Source organism: Chrysoperla carnea, chromosome 3, assembly GCF_905475395.1.
Source record: "Chrysoperla carnea chromosome 3, inChrCarn1.1, whole genome shotgun sequence".
Classification (NCBI taxonomy): Eukaryota; Metazoa; Arthropoda; class Insecta; order Neuroptera; family Chrysopidae; genus Chrysoperla; species Chrysoperla carnea.
Genome location: NC_058339.1, coordinates 25,453,734 through 25,474,813, shown reverse-complemented (window position 1 = coordinate 25,474,813; position 21,080 = coordinate 25,453,734). Strand labels below are relative to the sequence as shown.

General features: G+C 28.6%; 1 protein-coding gene across 1 annotated transcript; it reads right to left on the bottom strand.

Moving 5' to 3' along the window:
- Positions 1 to 13,865: 13,865 nt before the first annotated feature.
- On the bottom strand, positions 13,866 to 19,523 carry LOC123294877 (sodium-independent sulfate anion transporter-like). The gene is made up of 10 exons (XM_044876060.1): positions 19,336 to 19,523; positions 18,323 to 18,528; positions 17,885 to 18,080; positions 17,191 to 17,411; positions 16,704 to 16,878; positions 16,124 to 16,288; positions 15,674 to 15,973; positions 14,973 to 15,118; positions 14,575 to 14,781; positions 13,866 to 14,160 (listed from the first exon to the last, which is right to left on the bottom strand). The coding sequence occupies exons 1-10, from the start codon at positions 19,388 to 19,390 to the stop codon at positions 13,945 to 13,947; spliced, it is 1,887 nt and encodes a 628-aa protein (XP_044731995.1). The 5' UTR covers positions 19,391 to 19,523; the 3' UTR covers positions 13,866 to 13,944.
- Between the last annotated feature and the right edge of the window lie 1,557 nt (positions 19,524 to 21,080).

The following is a 21,080-nucleotide window of genomic DNA, read 5'->3' as shown; positions in this document are numbered from 1 at the left end:
TTCACAAAATTATTTTAAAAAAATGTATATATTTTAAGAATTAAATTAAAAGGAGCAAGTTTTTTTTTAAATAATGAAATTACTATTATTATAATTTTTTCTTTACAATTAATGTAAATTTTTTGGCACTATTTTAAATAAAGTAATTTAATTATATTGATTATTGCTGATTATATACTGAATTTTTTTTTTGCACATTTATTGAGGTAGTTATTTGGCGCGGCGCGGTCACTATTACTTGTGAAGTTGTAGAGTATTTGTTACAGAATAAATAAATAAAAACGTTTTCATTTGACAAATAAAAAGTATATTAAATTTTAGTCATGCTACTGTAATTTTGAGAGTATACAATATAATGTTTAAGATTATTATATGACAATTATATTTAATAATATCCTCGCGAATAAAATCCAATAACAATATTTTTGTTAAAGGTAATTATACTAAAAGCAAATATAGTCTACTCATTTGCTAATATAATGTGAAATAATATAGTGTGATACTGTGATTACTGCGACAATAGGTAAACTTGGCACTTTTTACATGTATTATCTCTAAAAATGTTAGAGAGTTCAATATTTTCATTCATTGCTTAAAATTTAAAATGAAAAAAAACCAAAGTTTGTTCTTTAGAAACATAAAAGGAAAACGGATAAAAATATGAAACTGAGCTTTCAAAATTTTTACAAGAATAGAAATTTGAAAGACTAGGTACTGCATGTTTTCTCTTTACGAAAATTATCACCGCCAGGAACTTCCTTTTCAGGTGGTTCGAAGATTTGATTGGAGCTTTCATATTCAAACAAGAAGATAATATTAAACTCGTTAGCAGCGGAGTTCCATCACCAACTTCATATCCTCATATTATACAGTGTGTCGCATTTAAGATTAAGACACCCTCATATTTTCGATGTGCGAATTTTGTCATGAAAATCGGTTCCTATATGGGTATAGAAAATATATTCTTAACATCTTTTTCTAACAATTTTTTTTCGATATCTCTAACCATCTCTGACTGAGTCTAAAGTTCTGATTTCGGTAAAGTAAAATTTAAAATGTGTAGCCCATCACTTTGTATGACTGCGCAAAGCTTTAATTCGATAGTCCCATAAATAACGAAAATATGAAGGAGTCATCACCTTAAATGCGACAAACTGTATATTTCTTATTAAAAGATGCTTTTTATTGAAATGGAACCCAAAAAGCAAATTATTGACACTAACTCAACGTACATATCGACTTATACAATCCTCTGGGTGCATTTGAAGAGGCTACATAGATAATTAATGCAATAAAAACTTAATATTTCGACATAAGAAAGGGGAAGGAGTACCCCTGCTGACACCCACACGTTCTTGTGGGAAAGTCTTGAGTGGGTGTCAAAACATTCTTGTTTTGACACCCACTAATTGTTGACACCCACAATACACATTCTTGACATTAAACCATCTTACGTGTCGATTTTCAATTATTTAGACCAATTTGAAGTTCAAAGCCATAAAAACTTCGAAAATGCTGTTTTTCCTCTAAGAACCCCTCCAAATTGATGAAATTAGTCCTCATTTTATAGCATCGATTTTCCTAGAACGAAATGATTCTGGAATCTCAATTCTTACTAAGATCCATTATTACAAACCTAATAAAATGCTCAGTTTACCAAAACCAATGATGCAATTTATTTAATTCTTTTTAAATATTTATATACTAATTTTATAAATTCTAATTAAATAGACAAGTTCTTTGCAATATTTATTTATTGGAAAATGTGAAAAATGTATGTATTCAATTATTTATTTATCACACCAAAAAAAAGTTTATTGATTTTCAATTAATTTCACAATTTGCTTCTACTTTACTTTGGCTTTTAACAAATAATTTAAGGTCTTTTAGGATAATGACCGATTAGGACGTCTGCTTACCTTTAATAAGACTGTCCAAAAGAAACTTAAACCTTACTTATTCAAGAAAATAATATGTTTCTTTGTGATTACGGTAAACAAAACCTCCAAATAGATAGTTCACCCAATTGAAGATTGTCGTGACAAATCATGTTAAGTTATTAGAAACCACATTTAAATCAGGAGTTAAACCTTCATTGTCTGAAATGAAAAAAAACAGTAGATAGCATTAGACACAGTGTATCGTGGGTCAGTTTTGAACGAGCATCACGCTACTGAATTTCACTATAGATTTCTTCCAATATTAGTATGCCGGATAAAAACAAAAGATTAAAAGATCAAATCCAAAAAAATTGCTACCAAAGTTTCAGTAAAATTTATACAATATCAATTGATCGTTCAAAAAGAAAATTACAAATTCAAAAAATTATATTTCAGCCACTCTCTTGGCGCGAGTATTTACGCCCCAATTTAGTCGGTGAATGAATTTTGGCTTCTCAACCCCCGTCTGGCAAGAGGCATGTAACAGGTTCAACGTGTACGTGTATTTATGTATCTGTGTGTCTGCTTGTAGCATCGTAGCTACTAAAAGAATGAACCAATTTTTATTTTTCAGGTCCTCTTTTAACTAGTATTTACGTCCCAATTTTGTCGGTGAATGAATTAACCCCCAACTGATATGAGGGGCGAAACAGGTTTAACGTGTCGGTGTATCTGTGTGTCTGCCTGTAGCGTCGTGGTTCTTAAACGAATGAATCAATTTAATTTTTTTGAAAGGTAATTTTATTGAGATCGTTTTAGCTATGCTTAAATTGTGAGTTTAGGGTTTCTTACACGATAACAACTAGAAAAGAAGTGATGACTTTCTAACGGATGAGTAGATGTATAGATAAAATTACTCTCGATAAATTACTTTAAAAAAAAGGAAAATTCAAATCGATTCATCCTTTTAGGAACTAAAATTCCACAAATGAATCTATTAGGTCAGGTTTTATGTCGGGAATATCCAATTTTATTTCATCAGAGAACAACACTTGTTTCGATACGAAAACCGAAAATATATACGTTTAGAAGTGTCTTTAAACTCATCACTTCCCACGAATCAAAAAAAGATTCATGAATAATTGTTCTAATAAATTGTAAAGAATAAATAATTAGCGTCTGTAATATTTTAGACTTTAAGGAAGTTCCTCTTAATTGACAAATGAAGGTAAATATCATATATATTCACATACAATACTGCCCATGGTGAAGGTAAAAATGCATAATATACTAAAACGTATCAAATATGATTAACGTGATAAAAAATTGTTATTAAAAACAATAATAATGTCCTTCCTATTCATAAAACCAAACTCATTGTACTTCAGACTACAGAGCATTTTTTTCTGTATTAAATTACAGGATTTATTTTATTATTTAAATAGGTTCAGTATCACGTTCTGAATGTAAATGCACAAAATCCTTGCAAATTTGGAAGGGGAAAGTACCGCCATTTTGAGAAAAACCGTTTCGGCCCATAAGCCCACAACCGTGCACTTTAAGCCAAAAATACTAATAACCTTTTTTGTAGATAATTAAATTTCCTATCTTTAAGACAATTCTTTTTTTAATCTTAAAAAAAATTTCAAGGGTGGCCTCTGCTTTTGCAGGTAAGAAGGAAAACTATTTGCTGCTAATTATGTCACTAACGTTAATATTTTTCATATATTTATTGAATTTTTATCATTACGCTATATATACTTCATTTTATTAATCTTGCATCCGGTGCTTGAAATATTAAACGGGTTATAACTTCATAAATATTAATTTTAGAAAAAAATGCTTAAAGTAAATATTTTAGGAAATTTGTAGATTTAAAAGTTAAGTTATCATTTTCTTGTTTAAACAAATATTTGAAGACACATCGGTCAAATACTCAATAAGTAAATCGTCATAGTCGTATAAATCATAAACGGTTAGTGATACAAAAAAAAATTTCACAAAAAAGACAGGAAAATTTAATTATCTTCAATAAAGACTATTACCATTTTTGGTCTTATGTTTACGGCTATGGAGATATCTCCCAAAACGGTTTTCCATAAAATGGAGACACTTCCCCCTGCTTATTTTTGTAAGCATTTTGTGTATTTACATTAAATACATGATACTGAACCTATTTAAATAAAAAAATAACTTCTGATATAGAAAAAAATTCTCTGTAGTCTGAAGTATCATAGGTATAGTAGTAAATATTGTGTTATGATGTATTTAAACATGTAATTTAAAATTCATACGACGTAACCACATCGATTTAATGTTGAAATTATAAATTACATTACAGCAAATATTATACATGTACCTTATATTTTATTAAATGTGTATATTGTTTAATTCAATATCAATAGCAAGGACATACTTTAATTATAAACTAATTATTAACAGCAGGAATGTTTTTTTCTAATTGCAAATTATACGAAATTTGAAGATGAATTTGTCGTTTAAACCAGTTATTCAAAAAAATCATTACCCCCTACATGTCAGAAAGAAGATTTTTAATAAGTAGACTGGGTTTCAGGGTAGACCAGGTACGGTTGAAACGGTGGACGGTTGAAATAAAGGTTAATACCTCGATACCATTCGTGATGAGGTGACAGGTACAAGAAGAGAATGAAATAGGCGATAATTTGAAACACGATTAGGCGCGCCTAAAGAAATTTTCACTTCAAAAATTATTTTATATAATCAATTGTTTTTTAAAGTCACTTTAACTAATTGTAAATTAAAATTAACATACATTAATTAAGATGTTTATCTCCGTACAATAAAGTAAAAATGTTGTGGTATAATAATAATAGTATATATGCTTAAAGTCAAATAAAGTATTCTTTTTAACTCTAATGTACAAATGCGAGATATTCAACTACTTATAATACTCTAAATATAGTTGTTTCTCTTCAGCAATAAAATTTAATAACTTTGAGTAATTATATCTCAAGAATGAAGCGGTCAATTATTTTGATTTTTTTTTTCAAAACTAAGGACAATGAATGTTAGTTAGAATGAACATGAATGTTCAGTTAGTTTTTAAAAAATATCTCAAATCTAGTTTTTTTTTTCTGGAATTAAAAAACTTGTTAAAAGCACAACCTATCCTATGCTCTGCATGTTAAGTATCCGAACTTTAATTAAATTTATCTCGAGTTAGAGATGGTCAAGCGACTTTTTATGGTAAATGTATTATTATATTCTTAATAAGTATAAAAAAAGTTTAGAATTATGTCGATATACCCATAGCGAGACAACAGCTAATTGTAAGTATTTAATTTATCAAATTTTTTTGTCATGTCACTTAAGTTTAAAAAAATGCATTTGTTTAGTGGAATTGGACATTACCGGATGCTGTGCCAAACAAATTGATTGTGAAACAATAGTAATGAATGATTTATAAATGAGGGCTCAGTTATCATTTCTATTCATGGTAGACTAGATTATTCACATTCTAATAGAAGTTATTGTTTTCATCCTGGAAATTGAACTTAAAAATTTTGTGGCAAAAATGGCATCTCAAAAAAAGGTCACTTTTCAAAATACGCTAAAAAATGTCAAAAAATGTAGAATTACATTTTATTTCTTCTGTCATATCCTCGTGTTATGATGAAATGTTGTTTTAATTATGGTTTCTGGTTACAATCACCAACTTTAGACATTTAATTATTTAGCATTGTATTTGAAAATGATCTTTTAGGTACCTATTTTTGAAATATTAACGATAAATGACCTCAAAAGCCGAAAATAGTTCTATTTGGTTCAAAAAATTGATATTTGATAGCTGTTTAAAAGAAAATTGTTTTATAAATATTGTATTTTATTGTAAAAACTCTTTATTTTTTTTAAAGAACATCTTTCGAATGGGAAATACATAAATTACAAATTTTCTGGTGAATGCGCCTGTATGTGCTTCTCTATACATCCAAACTACAGGATCAGAACGCCATCGATTAAATAACAATAATTACAAAATAATTATCTCAGCAATAATATATTAAATGTATCTTGAAAACATTTTGAATAATTTGTTTATAATTTTAATATCATATTTCCTGGTCTTGATTTTTTAAATGATTGACTTCAACCTAGGTTGAAAAAAAAACTCAGGTTGGCAAAAAAACTAATGTTAATCACATTAGCCCTACCAACGATTTTATATGTAGAACAAACAATTATACTTCTTTATGTTTTAATAAAATACAAAAAATTTTACCTTCTAGAAACTATAAACATTTATATGAATCAAATCTTCATATGCCCAATAATAAATTGGAAATTGGATTGGATTTTTGCTTTTTTTCTATGGTGACCCACTTCTTAAACTAGTCAAATTAAGAGTCATAGCCATTAGTTTCATAAATAGAAATTATCCATTAAAATTTTTTTATATTTTTATTTCAGTCTGAAAAAGTCTTCTAATGTTTCTATTTTGGACAATTAAAACTATTTAGACTGTCCTTATTTATATTTTAAAAAGTTAGTAAGACAATCAACTTTTTTCTTCAAGAAAATTTGTTTTTAGCATATTCTTTATATCTTATTTCAAGATCAGAGCAGGATTATCTTCATTGAATTCATTTCACTTTCATTTCACTTGTATTTACCTTGTTCATGAACTCACGTCACATTATAGTTAACAATGTACCGTATCAAGTGTCCCACCGGTAAATAATAAAATATCAAATATATATCTCAAACAAAAATTTGTCTGAAAAATTTACCCACACACAGGCCTTTCGAAAAGTATGGGAACATTACAAGAACTTGAAAAACAAAAACACGTGTCTAATATTTAAAAAATCTATCTAATTAAATGAAAATCGAACAATTTGAAAATGAATTTATTGAGTTTTTAAACTGTTCTCATACTTTTTGAATGCCCTGTAAATTATACTACAGTAAAACAGTTTAATGAAGAAGTATTTAAACTTTTTTCATTTAAAAAATATCGTAAAGGCAGTCTTGTTTTGATAAATTTTCTTGAAATAAAGTGGATATTTATAATGAATGCAAATTTAAAAAATTTGGGTATTGGCTATCAAATTTAGAGATTATAAAGAATGGGCATAGTAGTGTGTGCTTTTAAAAAGGCTCAATTAAAAGGCAAATTAATTATTTTTTACTACCTTAAACTACATAAAAATGTTTTAACAAAAATTAATTATTGAGCAAAAATAATTGAATTTTTAAGTCAACTAAGTTAATAAGGTAAATCTAAAGTCAAATTTCCCGATGATTCATTTAGTCACAAAGGAAAAATGACACTCTAGAATCGTGAACTCTGTGAAGGTGTTTTATTTATCAAAATAGTACTGAAAGAGCGGATTCAACAAGAGTCTAGATGGATGTCTTAAGTTACATTTACTTAATTAAATACAAAATAAAATTTACAATTAACTTAATAAAATAAGTTACTCATTTTTTTGATGTTGTGAAACTTTTAGTTTACAAATTGATGTGATTTCATTTTAAAGCTTTTTTAAAATCGAATGCTAAGTTACTCAACTTAGCAATAACGTTAACATTATAGTTATTTTCAAAAAGTAGTTCTTAATATTCTTAGGAAATATATACATATTGAGAAATTTAAAATCGAAGATGTATTTTGGATACTAGGAGCGAGACACTCTGTAATTTACCATACTTCTGAAGGTTAAATAAATGGTTGATTGGACACACTAACAAAAAATATTATTACAGTCCAAAAAAATACACAAACGTTTTAATTTGTAGCTAATATTTTTGTGTAATTACTTACTCGTATACATGAACAACGACCATGCAAAATTATTATTGCACATTGCTGATAAATGAAAATTTATTGTAAATAAATAACGTTGTTAAAATTCAAGAAATTCTTGACTGCAAGTTTGCTAGGTGTAATTAAATGTGATAATAAGCTAACTCTGTAAGAAAGACAACCCACAAGAATGTGGAGTCCTGGTCCCGGAATTAAGCACGTAAGTGATAGCTAGCGAAAAACTGGCATCACAGCTGAAAAGAATGACCCAAAATTAGTGGGTTTCAAAGAAAATTTCAATAAAATTGGATCAAATTTGCCTGTTTTATCAAAAAAATAGAATTTTTTTACTTTATGACGTCATCAGAATCCAAAAATTTAATTTTGCTCTATCACATCCAAATTTTATCCAACTTTGATAAACCAAGTATGTAATCCTACAAAATTTGAGCCATACTTTTCAAATTTGTTATCAAAATTAACCTAGCTATAATAGGTTTCAAGAATGTAGAGTCCTGGTCTCGGAATTAAGCACATTAAAGATAGGTAACGAAAGATTGACATCACAGCTGAAAAGAATGACCCAAAATTAGTGGGTTTTATAAAAAATTCCAATTAGATTGGATCAAATTTTCTTGTTTTATCAATCGAATTTTTTAACTTTATGACGTCATCAGAATCCAACAAATTTTATAAAATTTTCTTTGATTGACCTTAAAAATTGTAATGTTATAAACACTTCAATAATGTTATAAATAAAGACTTTACCGTATTTAGTTATTATCAAACCATATCAGAATTATACACGTGCAAAAAGTAATTATTCATTACATAACATAAAATAATCAATGACCGTAACACGGAAGTATTAAGTATTATAGGCTCCAATAGCTCTGTTCTCTTCAAAATCAATTTATGCTAAATTTTTGCAAAAATTATAAAAAATAGTGTGAAGGTTAATTTTGTCAAAGAGTTTTTACCTTCAAACTTAATATTTTCGTTCGACAATTTACTACCTACTTGATTATAATGTATGCATTCCTAGTACCGCGTACCCATACTAAAATAAATGTGGAATGCCATTTTAATAGGAGAACAGCCAGAAAAAACAAGGACCTACGAGAGGAAGGAAAAGGGGAAATCTCTGGGTTCCGAGAAGGGGCCCTCAAATCGAGTCGAAATTCAAAACCACTTACTTTGCTGAATTAAATTTTGTACTTTGCTGAATTAAATTTGTTTAAACTTTGGGGACGATTTTTCCTATTGTGTGTGTTTCCCTTTGTGTATTTTGCACTATACTTGTAACTGTTGCTAATTCTGAATGATCTTTCTGTGTTCTTGCTCCAATAAAAAAACGCTTTGGATAGAGGCCCCGTTAGCTAAACAGTTGGATATCGGTATCAAAAAAATTGTGCAGCACTGATAGCAAGAAAGCGCATTTTTAATGTAAATGAGGATAAACTATACCAAGAAGAACAATGGACTCACAAGAGACCCCATGATCCACCCTCAGTACACCACTGCTTATATGATTTAATAATTTGGAACTTTTCTGTTGATAATTCACAGGATAAATGATTTATTTAATCATTCTACATTAAAAGATTAAAGCTAATTATCCTTAACCGATGTTTGTCTAGGAGCTACGAAATTAATATTTCCAGTTCTTCTCTTCGAAGGGTAGAAAGTAATTACAGATAACATGAATAGCTGTTAATGAGTTTTGATGTTTGGAAGGTATTCGACCATTTCAGCATAAAAAGAATTAATTTTGATTATCATTTGTTTAAAGTTTTGGTAATTATTTATAAGTTTGTATTAACAAAAGCATAGAATTATATTGATTAAATTACCAAGTTAAAATAAAAATTATACCTATACTGAAGGAAGTTGTTTAACAATATATTAGAATTTAATTCGAATGTTTACTTTAATTAAAAATTGTAATATTATATTTATAAATTAGTAAGAAAATTTAATTTTTTTTTTATTCACATGATTTGCAACGTAGTAACGAAGGCTACTGACGTCATTAATCAAACATTAATATTACCTATACAATAAATGTCTGCAATTGCAATTAGTTTATCGATATGAAAAAGTGACAAAATCATTCATTCTTCAAAGTTGTTGAAGTTTAATTATGCAGGGTATATTAATTTCGAAACGAATTATTGTAGATATTTTTTCATTTTAATTACGCCGCATGCTTATTCTCTACTCCCTATCATAGCATCATATTATAATCAATAAATATACCCTAAAATGATCATTGAACTCTTACAAAGAATTTAGAAAAAGTACCTAATTGAAACCTAATGTTATAGCGTCATATCTTATGACGTTCCTATAAAACAATTTATTAATTGGTAAATAAAAAACGAAATTGTCCAAATTTTGTTACTCAAGGGTTTTTGGGGTCATTCTTTTCAGATGCAATATCTGTTTTTCGCAAGCTATCATTCATGTGCTTAATTCCGGGAACATGACTCCACATTCTTGAAACCTATTACAGCAAGATTAATTTTGATCACAAATTTGAAAAGAATGACTCAAATTTAGTAGGATTACATAGGGGAAGGTGGGGTAAGACGGGGTAGCGAGGTAAGATGGGGACCCTACCAAAACAGATAATACAGTCTCACTAGAAAATTGATTTCAACGCCATCTAACTGTATTTAGCAGTACTTGTCAGTATCACAACAAATTCGATCGTACCAACCCCATCTTGCCCGCTGACTGGTTCCTGTTGGATTTTGCAGTAATCTGTAGCAGTAATCTCACAACGAACACTGGCAGTTCCATCAACAGTAATATCGTCATCTCCTGATCCACAAATGGCCACCGGCATTGCAAATTCTTCAGCAAACACTGTACCTCAAGTAGCTGGTACAAACTCAAATCCAGTACAGCAAGCATCAGTAAATGATTCTTTGGATACTTCATCATTCAATCTGATTAGCGCGAAACAGTTAATGCCTTATCCACGAATGGCCGAAAAAAGACCAAGACAAGTTCGAAGAAGAGGGAAAGCAGCTATTATCACTGCTTCTCCATATAAAGCAGAATTAGAAGAAAGACAAAATAGTAAGAAATAGTAATATAGGTGGGGCAAGATGCGGAGATTTAGTGATTTTGTTAAAATTGATATTTCTATGAGAAGACTTATTATATTTTGTTTTAACTGATTATAATTAAAGAAAGAAAGACTGATTATTTTCTTAATAAAAGTTCCTACATTGTGCAATTAAAACTGAAGGTTTTATTTATAAAATGCCTTAAAGTCCCCATCTTACCCCACCTTCCCCTACTTGATTTATCAAAATTGGATCAAATTTGGATTTGATAGAGCAAAATTAAATTTTTGGATTCTGATGACGTCATTAAGTTAAAAAATTCGATTTTTTTGATAAGACAGGCAAATTTGATCCGATCTTATCGGAATTTTTTTTGAAACCCACTAATTTTGGGTCATTCTTTTCAGCTGCAATGTCAGTTTTTCGCTAGTTATCACTCATATGCCTAATTCCGAGACCAGGACTTCAAATTCTTGAAACCTATTAAAGGTAGGTTAATTTTGATAACAAATTTGAAAAAAATGACCCATATTTAGTAGAATTACATACTTGTTTTATCAAAATTGGATAAAATTTAAATTTGATAGAGCAAAAATAAATTTTTTGGATTCTGATGACGTCATTAAGTTAAAAAATTCTATTTTTTTGTTAACACATGCAAATTTGATCCGATCTTATTGGATTTATTTTTGAAACCAACTAATTTTGGGTCATTCTTAAAGAAAGAAAGTCGCTGATTATAAATATGATTACTAAAATACTGTACCTGGGGACACCAAGTACCTTTGGTACATAGCTGAAATCCAGTACTATTCTTAAATTTTCATTTTGTCACGAAATGCATTTAAAATCTGTACACGCGGGTTTTTGAAGTCTCTGATAACGAATCTGATGTCTGAAAACTACTCAGTATACCAGGGAAAGGAGAGTTTTTGAATTGCAGGGATACTCTTTTCTGCACATGAAAATAATTGAACTTTGGACATTGACGTTATATTTTTAAAAAATCACATGCTTTTATTTATTTATGCATTAAACCAGTGTTAATTTGTAAGAAAATATTTATTTAAGTTATTAACTTCGAATATATTTTGTAAACAATATTATTAATAGTTTAATACCTATTTCTTTGATTTAGCACTTATTATTATTTGAAAAATTAGAAAAGCGTGTGTTGAATATAATCCCATCAAAAATCCAAAATATGTAAAGGGACCAACATAAAGGGCGTTTTTTTACGAATAAAAATAGCAAATCCCTCATATGGAAAAGTTGGCAAATACGATAAGTGGCAAATACCAGAATGGTGATATCTTAATAAATTTTTTCTTTCCTCTCATAGTGTTCATGATTCATTCATTCTTCAAAGGGGTGAAAGTTTAAATGAAACTATGTCATTTTTGAAGTTAGAAATGATATAGTTTCATATAAATTTTCATACAAACTTCCAACACTCATTCATACAAACTTCTAACACTCATGAGACAAAAATTTATTTTACTTTTTTCATAAAAATTCATTCTTTAAGAGGGTCAAATTGGGGATGAAAGTCTATATGAAGTAGTAGTAATTTTGGTGGTGAAAAGGGGATGATAGTTTGTATAAAAATTTGTCATTTTTGAATCAACTACTAAACCTATTTTAAAAATTATTTCACCTTTAATAAGTTACAGCGCAGAGTTTCTGAGATATTGCAATATTTGGATCAATTTTAGTCCGTATCTCAAAAACTCTTCGACCAGTCAACAAATGCATCCGATTTTTGTACTTTTTGGGTCAAAATTACCTTATATACTGAATAAAATTTTTCGATTTTTTTCCAATTTTTTTAAGGGGTACGTACCCCTTTGAAAAAATCGAGAAAATCGGAAAAACATTTTTGTTTCGGAATTTGATGAAACTCAGTGGATGGGGAAATTTTGATCCAAAAAGTACAAAAATCGGGTTAATTTAATGTATGGATGCAGAGTTTCTGAGATATCGCAATATTTGGATCGATTTTAGCCCGTATCTCAAAAACTATTCGGCCAGTCAACAAATGTACCCGATTTTTGTACTTTTTGGGTCAAAATTACCTTATATACTGAGTTTTATCGAAATTGGAGATAAAAAAATTTTTTCGATTTTTTGCAATTTTTTTAAGTACCCTTTGAAAAAATCGAAAAAATCGGGAAAAAATTTTTGACTTGGAATTTGATGAAACTCAGTAAATGGGATAATTTTGATCCAAAAAGTATAAAAATCAGCTTAATTTAATGATTGGACCTATAGAAAGTTACAATGTGACTTTTGTACAACTGACTTTTTTGCACATAAAAAATTTTGCAAGTTTCAAATCATCTCGATCTTCTAAATAAATTATTCTGGCCTGAAATAACGTTTATAGGATGAAATAAAATTTACGTCTTATATTATACAATTTTGTTTTTCTCCTTATTTTGCACGCCTCTAAAAACTGTCGCTATATAGATTACAACCTACTTACCTTATATTTCCTTACTAATATTTCTCAAAAGAGATCATTTTATTGACGTAAGAATAGGAGGGTAAAATGATCCCATTGTATTTTTTACCAGACGGTCCTTAAAATCTATTATACGCCTATCAAAACGTGTTATAATATTATTAAAAGTCAACAGAAATCAAGAGTAAAAAAACAAGCCAGCGAAAACTAGCACAAAAAAAAATTTTTTTCCTACAAATTTGTCTTAACAAAGATCATAAGCAGTAAAATTAATATTCTTGCCGGGAAACACAAAATAGCTTTTACATCGCCATAAATCTTTGTTGAACGATTAATTTGATCACGTGGAAGCCATCTATCGATAAATATACTAGATGACTTTAATGGTTCGCTTAAAACAACGAGGGATCATTTTATCCTGAGGGATCATTATATAGCACTTTCCCCTAATGTTTACAGCCTTCTCTCCATTCCATATTTAAATCAGTAGAGATCAGCCCAATATTTTGGAGTCTCACAAAGTTATCATAAATGAAAAAAATTAGTGAAATACGAAAACAATCGTGGTACGTACTTATTTATTTATAAAAACGTCGTTTCTTAAAAAATAACACAAATTTTAAAATGGGATATTTTATGGAAAAAACTAATAAAAATTAATAACAAAAGAATAAAAATATTATTAAGCAATATGATCACAATTTCATTTAAGGTACATAAGTAGAAAATAATTTTTCACATACTACAAATACTATTTGGTATATTATTCGTATTATTTCCAAAATCACTCTCCCAATCACCAATTGCCAATTCTAATGTAGCAACATTAATAAATAATCCACTTAATTTGAAATCTAAACCACGGCATACTTCTTCAGCTGCACGAGACCATCGCCAAAATATTATTCGTTGTTTTTGCTTTTCTAAATGTTCAACTAATGTTTTCAAATTCTAAAAAAAAAAAAAATCATATAAGAACATTTTAAAGAGAAATAAGAAGCTATCAATTAATTGAACATGCTCCGTTTCTTGTATAAACACTTAAGCACCCCGTCAACGCTTTTAAAATTGATATCAAATGAATGAATAAATTTTCTTAGCATTTCAGCCTGCGCATTAAATATTAAGAGATGATAAAAATGTTTGAGATATTGATTAAAAAATTGGAAAGTTCAAGCTATCGGATAATATCGTATTTCATTCAGACCCAATCAATTTTCGCCTAGATATCCCTGTTTGACTGTCTATCCCCAGATAGACCTGTTTGAAATTTCGAGAAAATTTAAAATTTGTTTAAGTGCGCCTGTTTTTCTTGGGGCAGTATAGTTCCTATAAATAAAATTTTAACAATAAATTTAATTTAACCTTTGCCACTGTTGTGTCTATGTACAGAACATTCCGTCCATCCAGGACAATAACTAAATTATTTTCTCCATTATTTTGTGTATTACTAATAGAACTGTAATTTTTCATGTAATCCAATTCAGCAACTATAATTTCTCGTAAATATTCAGCCGATGGGAAAAGTAAACTTTGAGATGGTGTTACCAACATTACTCGTTTATTCGACACCTGTGAAAAATTTACAAAATTTTAAAACAATATTCTTTATCAGAAAAAAACAAAACAAAGAAACAAATTTCATATTCAATGGACGACATAATCACGGTGATTGATAAACTCATTTATTAAGCTATGACTTAGTTTTCTTTAAATCCAGGCAAAAATGGTTCAAAAAATATTCCATTCTTAATTTTACATACCATAACATATTCAATAGATATATTCGGTCTAGCAGCTCCGTATAAAATCCATACAGTATTTATTCCAATACCAATAAGTATTCCAATTTCTAAACTAGTAAATAGACATGATAAAACTGTAATAATATAGATAGCCAAATCCATTTCTAAAAAAAAAGAGAAATTAAAAAAAAAATTCTTATTGGTCCACTATTGGTGTTAAGTTTTAAGGTGAATTTCCATGCTGACTATGGAATGTAGAGATAAGGAATACAATCTCATATAGCTGTTTGAATCAAAAAGTGCCCACGAAATAGCATTAAATAAAGGGGCTATAATGGCGCTAGTGTAGCAAAGAATATGTATATCATGGACAAAGTAAAAGAAGGGACGGAGTGTAATTGTATCAGAGAGTGAGAGAGTATTATACAACTTTATACTCCGTCCTTACTTCTCCTGTCTATAATGTATTGCATGGAGAGATTGTGTTCCTTATCTCTACATCCCATAATGCTGACGCTTCACGCTAACTTCGAGCTTCAAATTAGATCACGTAGTCAGTTTACGCCGCGTGCTTCTTTCTTTTAAAAGCAATTATGTTGATTTTTAAGTAATGATTCTCAGGGGGGTCGATTTGAGCCCCCGTGCATACAGATCTGTACCTTAAATACAAACTTAAACAATGAACTCTGTAATAAGTATAAAAGTTGATGTTTACATACTTTTAGTTTTCCATAACAAAACCACAGCATGAGCTTCTAACATAAAAATCATAGCTGTGATAATAACTGCCGCTAAAGTTGCTTTTGGTATAAAAGAGAATGTGGATGTTAAGAATCCTAATGATAGTAATACTAAAATTGCAGTAAATATACCGCCTAACGTTGTTTGTACACCTGATGCATGATTCACTGCTGTCCGCGTAAATGATCCTGTTGTTGGCATTGAACCGATAAATGAACCACATATATTACTCAAACCTAATGCAATCATTTCTTGAGTTGCATCCAAACTTCCAATCGCTAAAAAAAATTCATCAAGGTTAGCTGAACTAAAGCACAAAGTTAACTTAGAAAACGCTTTTTTATGATATTTTTTAACTTGCCAACAAATTTAAATGATTTCAAAATTTATTGTTAGTAATAAATATTCTGTAACGTTTTAATAATTACCAAAATTTTTCGCGATTGCCACACTTTCCAAAATCGCAATGATGGGTATTGTCAACAAACTGATTTCAACTTCTTCAATCATCTCTGTGAAGGTATATGTGTTATTATCATGGTGTGCAGTGAAAGGTGGTAAATGAAAACTAGGCAAACCTTTTTCAACCTCCGCTGTAACAAAATAATTTTTTTATAAACATCTAATAATAAATAATGTTAATGAAAAAAATGATTGGTCCAAACTTTCATGACAGTAACTATTATAACAAAGAACACCTAAAGTTAAAAAGGTGAAAATGATCGTAAAAATATCAGATATCTATCAAAATTAACTCTTGAATTTTGTTGAATTCTTATTGAGCTGGCGCATCGCTATAAAAATACCACTTCCAAATTTATATTGTTTATGAATTAGTCTCTTACGATAATGATTTTTATAATAATTTTGCCGGAATATATTTTTGAATCACTAATATCGATCTATCAAAACTGATTTATCAATGGTTCTTTTAGGAAGTCCATAGTTACATAGTTATATTTGTTACTGGCATAGAAGCTAGGACTATAATAATATATACATTCTTACCAGTTAATTCAAAAGGCTCTTTGCCATGCAAACTAAACTGCCAGGCTATAAATGCTCCAATACTAACAACTAATGCATTACTAGCTAGACCTAATAACCATAAAACTTTTGCTATAATATTTTGGAAATGTGTTTTTGAAGGATTACTTTGTCGATGGCCAAATGTCCTTAGAAACTGTGAATTAAGAATTTATTTAAATCATTTTTTTTGAAAACTCAAAAGAGCTACACAGATCCTTCAATGACTGTCTTGTTCAGTTATGGTAAAAATATTGATTTTAGAAAATAATTTGAAGGATTTTTCACTTTTATTAAAAATAGTTTCATTTACGTGCGGTGAATGCTCGAATTTTTCTAATATTTGGTACATATTTCTCATAATACTTGACAAAGAAAAATGTTGGTATCAAAAGTAGAAAAGTATATATAGTTTGCCAAAATATTAATCATGGTGGCCAAAAACAATTTTTCATTAAAAAACTCTTACCCTTAAAAATAATAAAACTATAATGCTACAGCCACCTAAAGTTGCATCCGCCGTTTTTATTTTATCTAAATTGTTGAATACTGTTTCCCAAGATTCTATAAATTGATTTGCTTGTCCTTTTATTCCCAATAAACTTTTTATTTGAGTAGATCCAATCGATATTGCTGCAGCTGAAGTAAAACCGGCAGTCACAGGATATGAGATGAACTGGACTAGAAACCCTAAAAATTTAAAGATTTGTAGAATAATTAATAAACTCGAGTTGGTCAGATTCGTAGATTTTCAATTCAAATATCTATTTTTTTTCTTTTTTAAGTAGATTTGTTTAGTAAATTTGAAAGCTAAAAAGCTAATAGTCAAAAGTCTTTCTTCGACAATGAAACAGTGAAAAAGCACTTTAAAGGGAAATGAGGAAGCTTTTAAGTGCTTTGATCTTGATTTCACCTAAATAATAAACAATTCTTGACACAAGACGTTAGGTTGTGAACAATTATTATAAGAAGTTAAGGTTTAAATCATAGACAAAAGGTTTGTCTTATACTACCATTTTTGTAGTTCAAGGATGAGCGGCGAATTAGATTTTTTTGCCACGACTTTCTTGTATGGAATGAATAAACTCATATTCTCCTACAAACGAAATAATTTCGCTGTAAAATGCAAAAAAAAGGGTAAGTTAAATCATATTATTATTTACCTAAGTGTAAAAGACCAAATAGAAAAATAACACATCCACTTAAAAAGCATAATAAAACTGCAATATCTGGTCCAAATTTGCCTGTGTAACTTTGAATCATCAACGACATAATTGCTGTTGGGCCTATATTAATATCTTTTGATGTACCAAAAATCATATACACAAAACATCCCATAACTCCTGAATATAAGCCATACTGAAAGTAAATTATAAAAATTTATTAAATTTTAGGACTTCATTTTTAATAATTTATATCAGGTGTAAATTACAACAGAACCCTAATAAAAAAGTCCGATTAATGAAACGAAATTTCCAATTAACCAATCGGAATGAATAGGATTCAATTGAAAAAACTTAATCATCGTATATTAGGAGGAAAATGTCCAGTCTCCAGACACACAAAAAAAAAGTTAAAAATGATATGCAATTGATACCTACTTCTGCGGGTATATCAGCAACTGTGGCATAAGCAATACCTTGTGGTATAGCAGTTAAGCCTACTGTCAAACCAGCTAAAAAATCTTGACCTAAATAACTTAATGAATAGTTTGGTAGCCATTGAAGAATGGGAATTCTTTTTCGAACAGTATCCATTGTGCAACATTTTTCTGATTCACGATTTGTTAACGGCGTTTTTGACACATCTGAAAATTATAACAATTAATATAATTATTTTCAATATTAAGATAATTTATTTTTCATAATAAATGTGATAATGTGTTTCTGTTTGCATTTGTATATGGGGCTAAAATCAATTTCCGATTTAAGAGGCAAATAACAGTTTTATTTATAAATATTATTTTTTTAAATGTTATTCTATTTCAAACGTTCAACTCGGGAGGTATCGCTCAAAATTGAAAAATAAACCATTGCAAAGCGTTCGAAAATGACTAAATTATTTATTTGAAAAAATGGCCAATCAATTTGAATTCATATTAATCAGTCTTTTATTTTAAACTGTACTGGACACTGAACACAAATATCTCACTATTAATGTATTAATATTGCCTATATTTTTTATATAATAATATTATTTATTTGAAAGTATAGGCAATAGTATTACAAAACAATGCAATCTTTGTGTGAAAACTAATAATATAATGGAAAAACATAGAAGTTATGCATATTTTCACTCGCGACTCTTAACTGGGCTCCACATAAGTAAATAATGGTTATTATTGATATTTCTGTTGCTTGCGATCTGAAAGTTTAATTCTGTTTACACATAAAAATTTGTCCAAAATTTTTTGTTTAATTCATATTTTATTTTAAAATTACAAAAATCATAAATCCTAAGTATTGTAATAAAAATCATGTGCTTTTTTTTATTTTATTTGTTATACAATAATTTTAAGCTTGGGCTTACGATAAAAATTTTAAATTTATTTAAAGAATACAATACAACTTCAATATCACGTGAATTATATTTAACATTTAACATGAATACTTACCGGATTCAATTGTTGAAATTGCTACATCAGAATTATATCTATCATTATTATCCATGTTTAAGCACACGTATTATTTAATGAATACACTACTACATATATTACACTTCTCTTTTGTTGAATTGAACTTAGTTAATTGCATTAATTAAATTTTAAATTCTTATAATAAAATCCTTTATTGTTAATCCATTGAATAATCAATTAATCCTTAAAAAAGAGTAAATTTATTATCATGTGATAGGTATGATTTATATACTAACATTCTATTTTACTATTGAGTGTTTTATTTCAGAAATTATCATTGTACAAGTTGGCACCTGGATTTTGTTTAGTATGAGAAAAACGTATTATTGTATAGCTCGCAAACATTTTAATATAGCAAACAAAACGGAACAGTTGTTGAAAAAAATGGAAAAATCGTATTTAAGTTTTCAAAAAGTGTTTTTATTTTTACATAATAATTTGAGAGTTACATACAGTTTTAAAAAACTTTTCAAAAAAGAAACAACACCCGAATGGATTTTCGTAAATGTAATTTTATTACATTTACGTCATACAAATTGTCTAGTTTACGATATTTTTGAACTTTATTACATTTACGTCATACAAATTGCCTAGTTGACTACACAATTGACTCCACAACAACCGGACTACCTTAATATTAAAGAACATAAGTTTTTCTAGTAAGAAGGAATTGATAATAGTGAAACTATATTACTCAAACATTTATGATATATAGCATACCTGGAAATTGATATATTTCATAATAAAAAAATATAATTTCAAGACCGTATTACCGTAGTCCAAGTTCACACAATGATTATTTGATGATGTTAATGAAAACCATCTTCCCTAATAATCATAAATAAACAATAAACATTCTTTTATTCCAAAGAAAAGATGATTTTTTTCATTATATTAGTGTGTCTAAAATTGACCTTTAAAAGCCGGTTTGACAAAATAATAAGTTCTTTTTATTTTGAGATTTTATAACTACATGTTTTGTACGTCTTAATGATGTAGGAAATTTAATTCTTTTTGTTACTTTCCAGATTTTGAATAAATTTGATAACTATCAATAATAGCAAAACAAAAAGGGAAGGGGTAAAGTAAAAAGTGCGTAGTATTGTCAGTGATATTTGAATCACGTATTATCGGATTCGTTCTTTCACTACTTCAATTGTTAGTAAAGGTTATAATAATACATTTTACCCTTCTGATAATACCACAAGAGAGAAGGGTGGAGATCTTAAAGACTGCGGGAGGCAACGTAGACAGAAAACCTGCAGCCAGAGGCCACAAAAGGTAGTCCCTTCAACATGATCGGAGGAGGTAGGCTAATAACCTGCTCCCTCTTAAACTCAACCCATTACCGAAATTACAACAAAGTAACTGTAATTCTAATAAAATGTACCTTTTTTATAGTAAGAACTGACTTCTAATCTAAATACAATTTTTTTTATTCCATTGGCGTAGAAATTTGCGGGATTTTAGTACTTTTGATGATTTTTATGGATTTGGATTTTAAGTTTCTAATAAAGCAGTGTCACTAAACCAATTTTTATTATTTTTTAGCTTAATTATATCTGGTACATTTATTATATCTGGTACATGAACCTTTTAGAAAGGGACACCCTATATACACTCTACATAGTTAACCTATTATTTACAATGTATAGATAATCTCTATTATCTTGTATTTGTTTATTTTTTTAAGAGTAAATTTAATTGCCTAAAATTTTTAGATT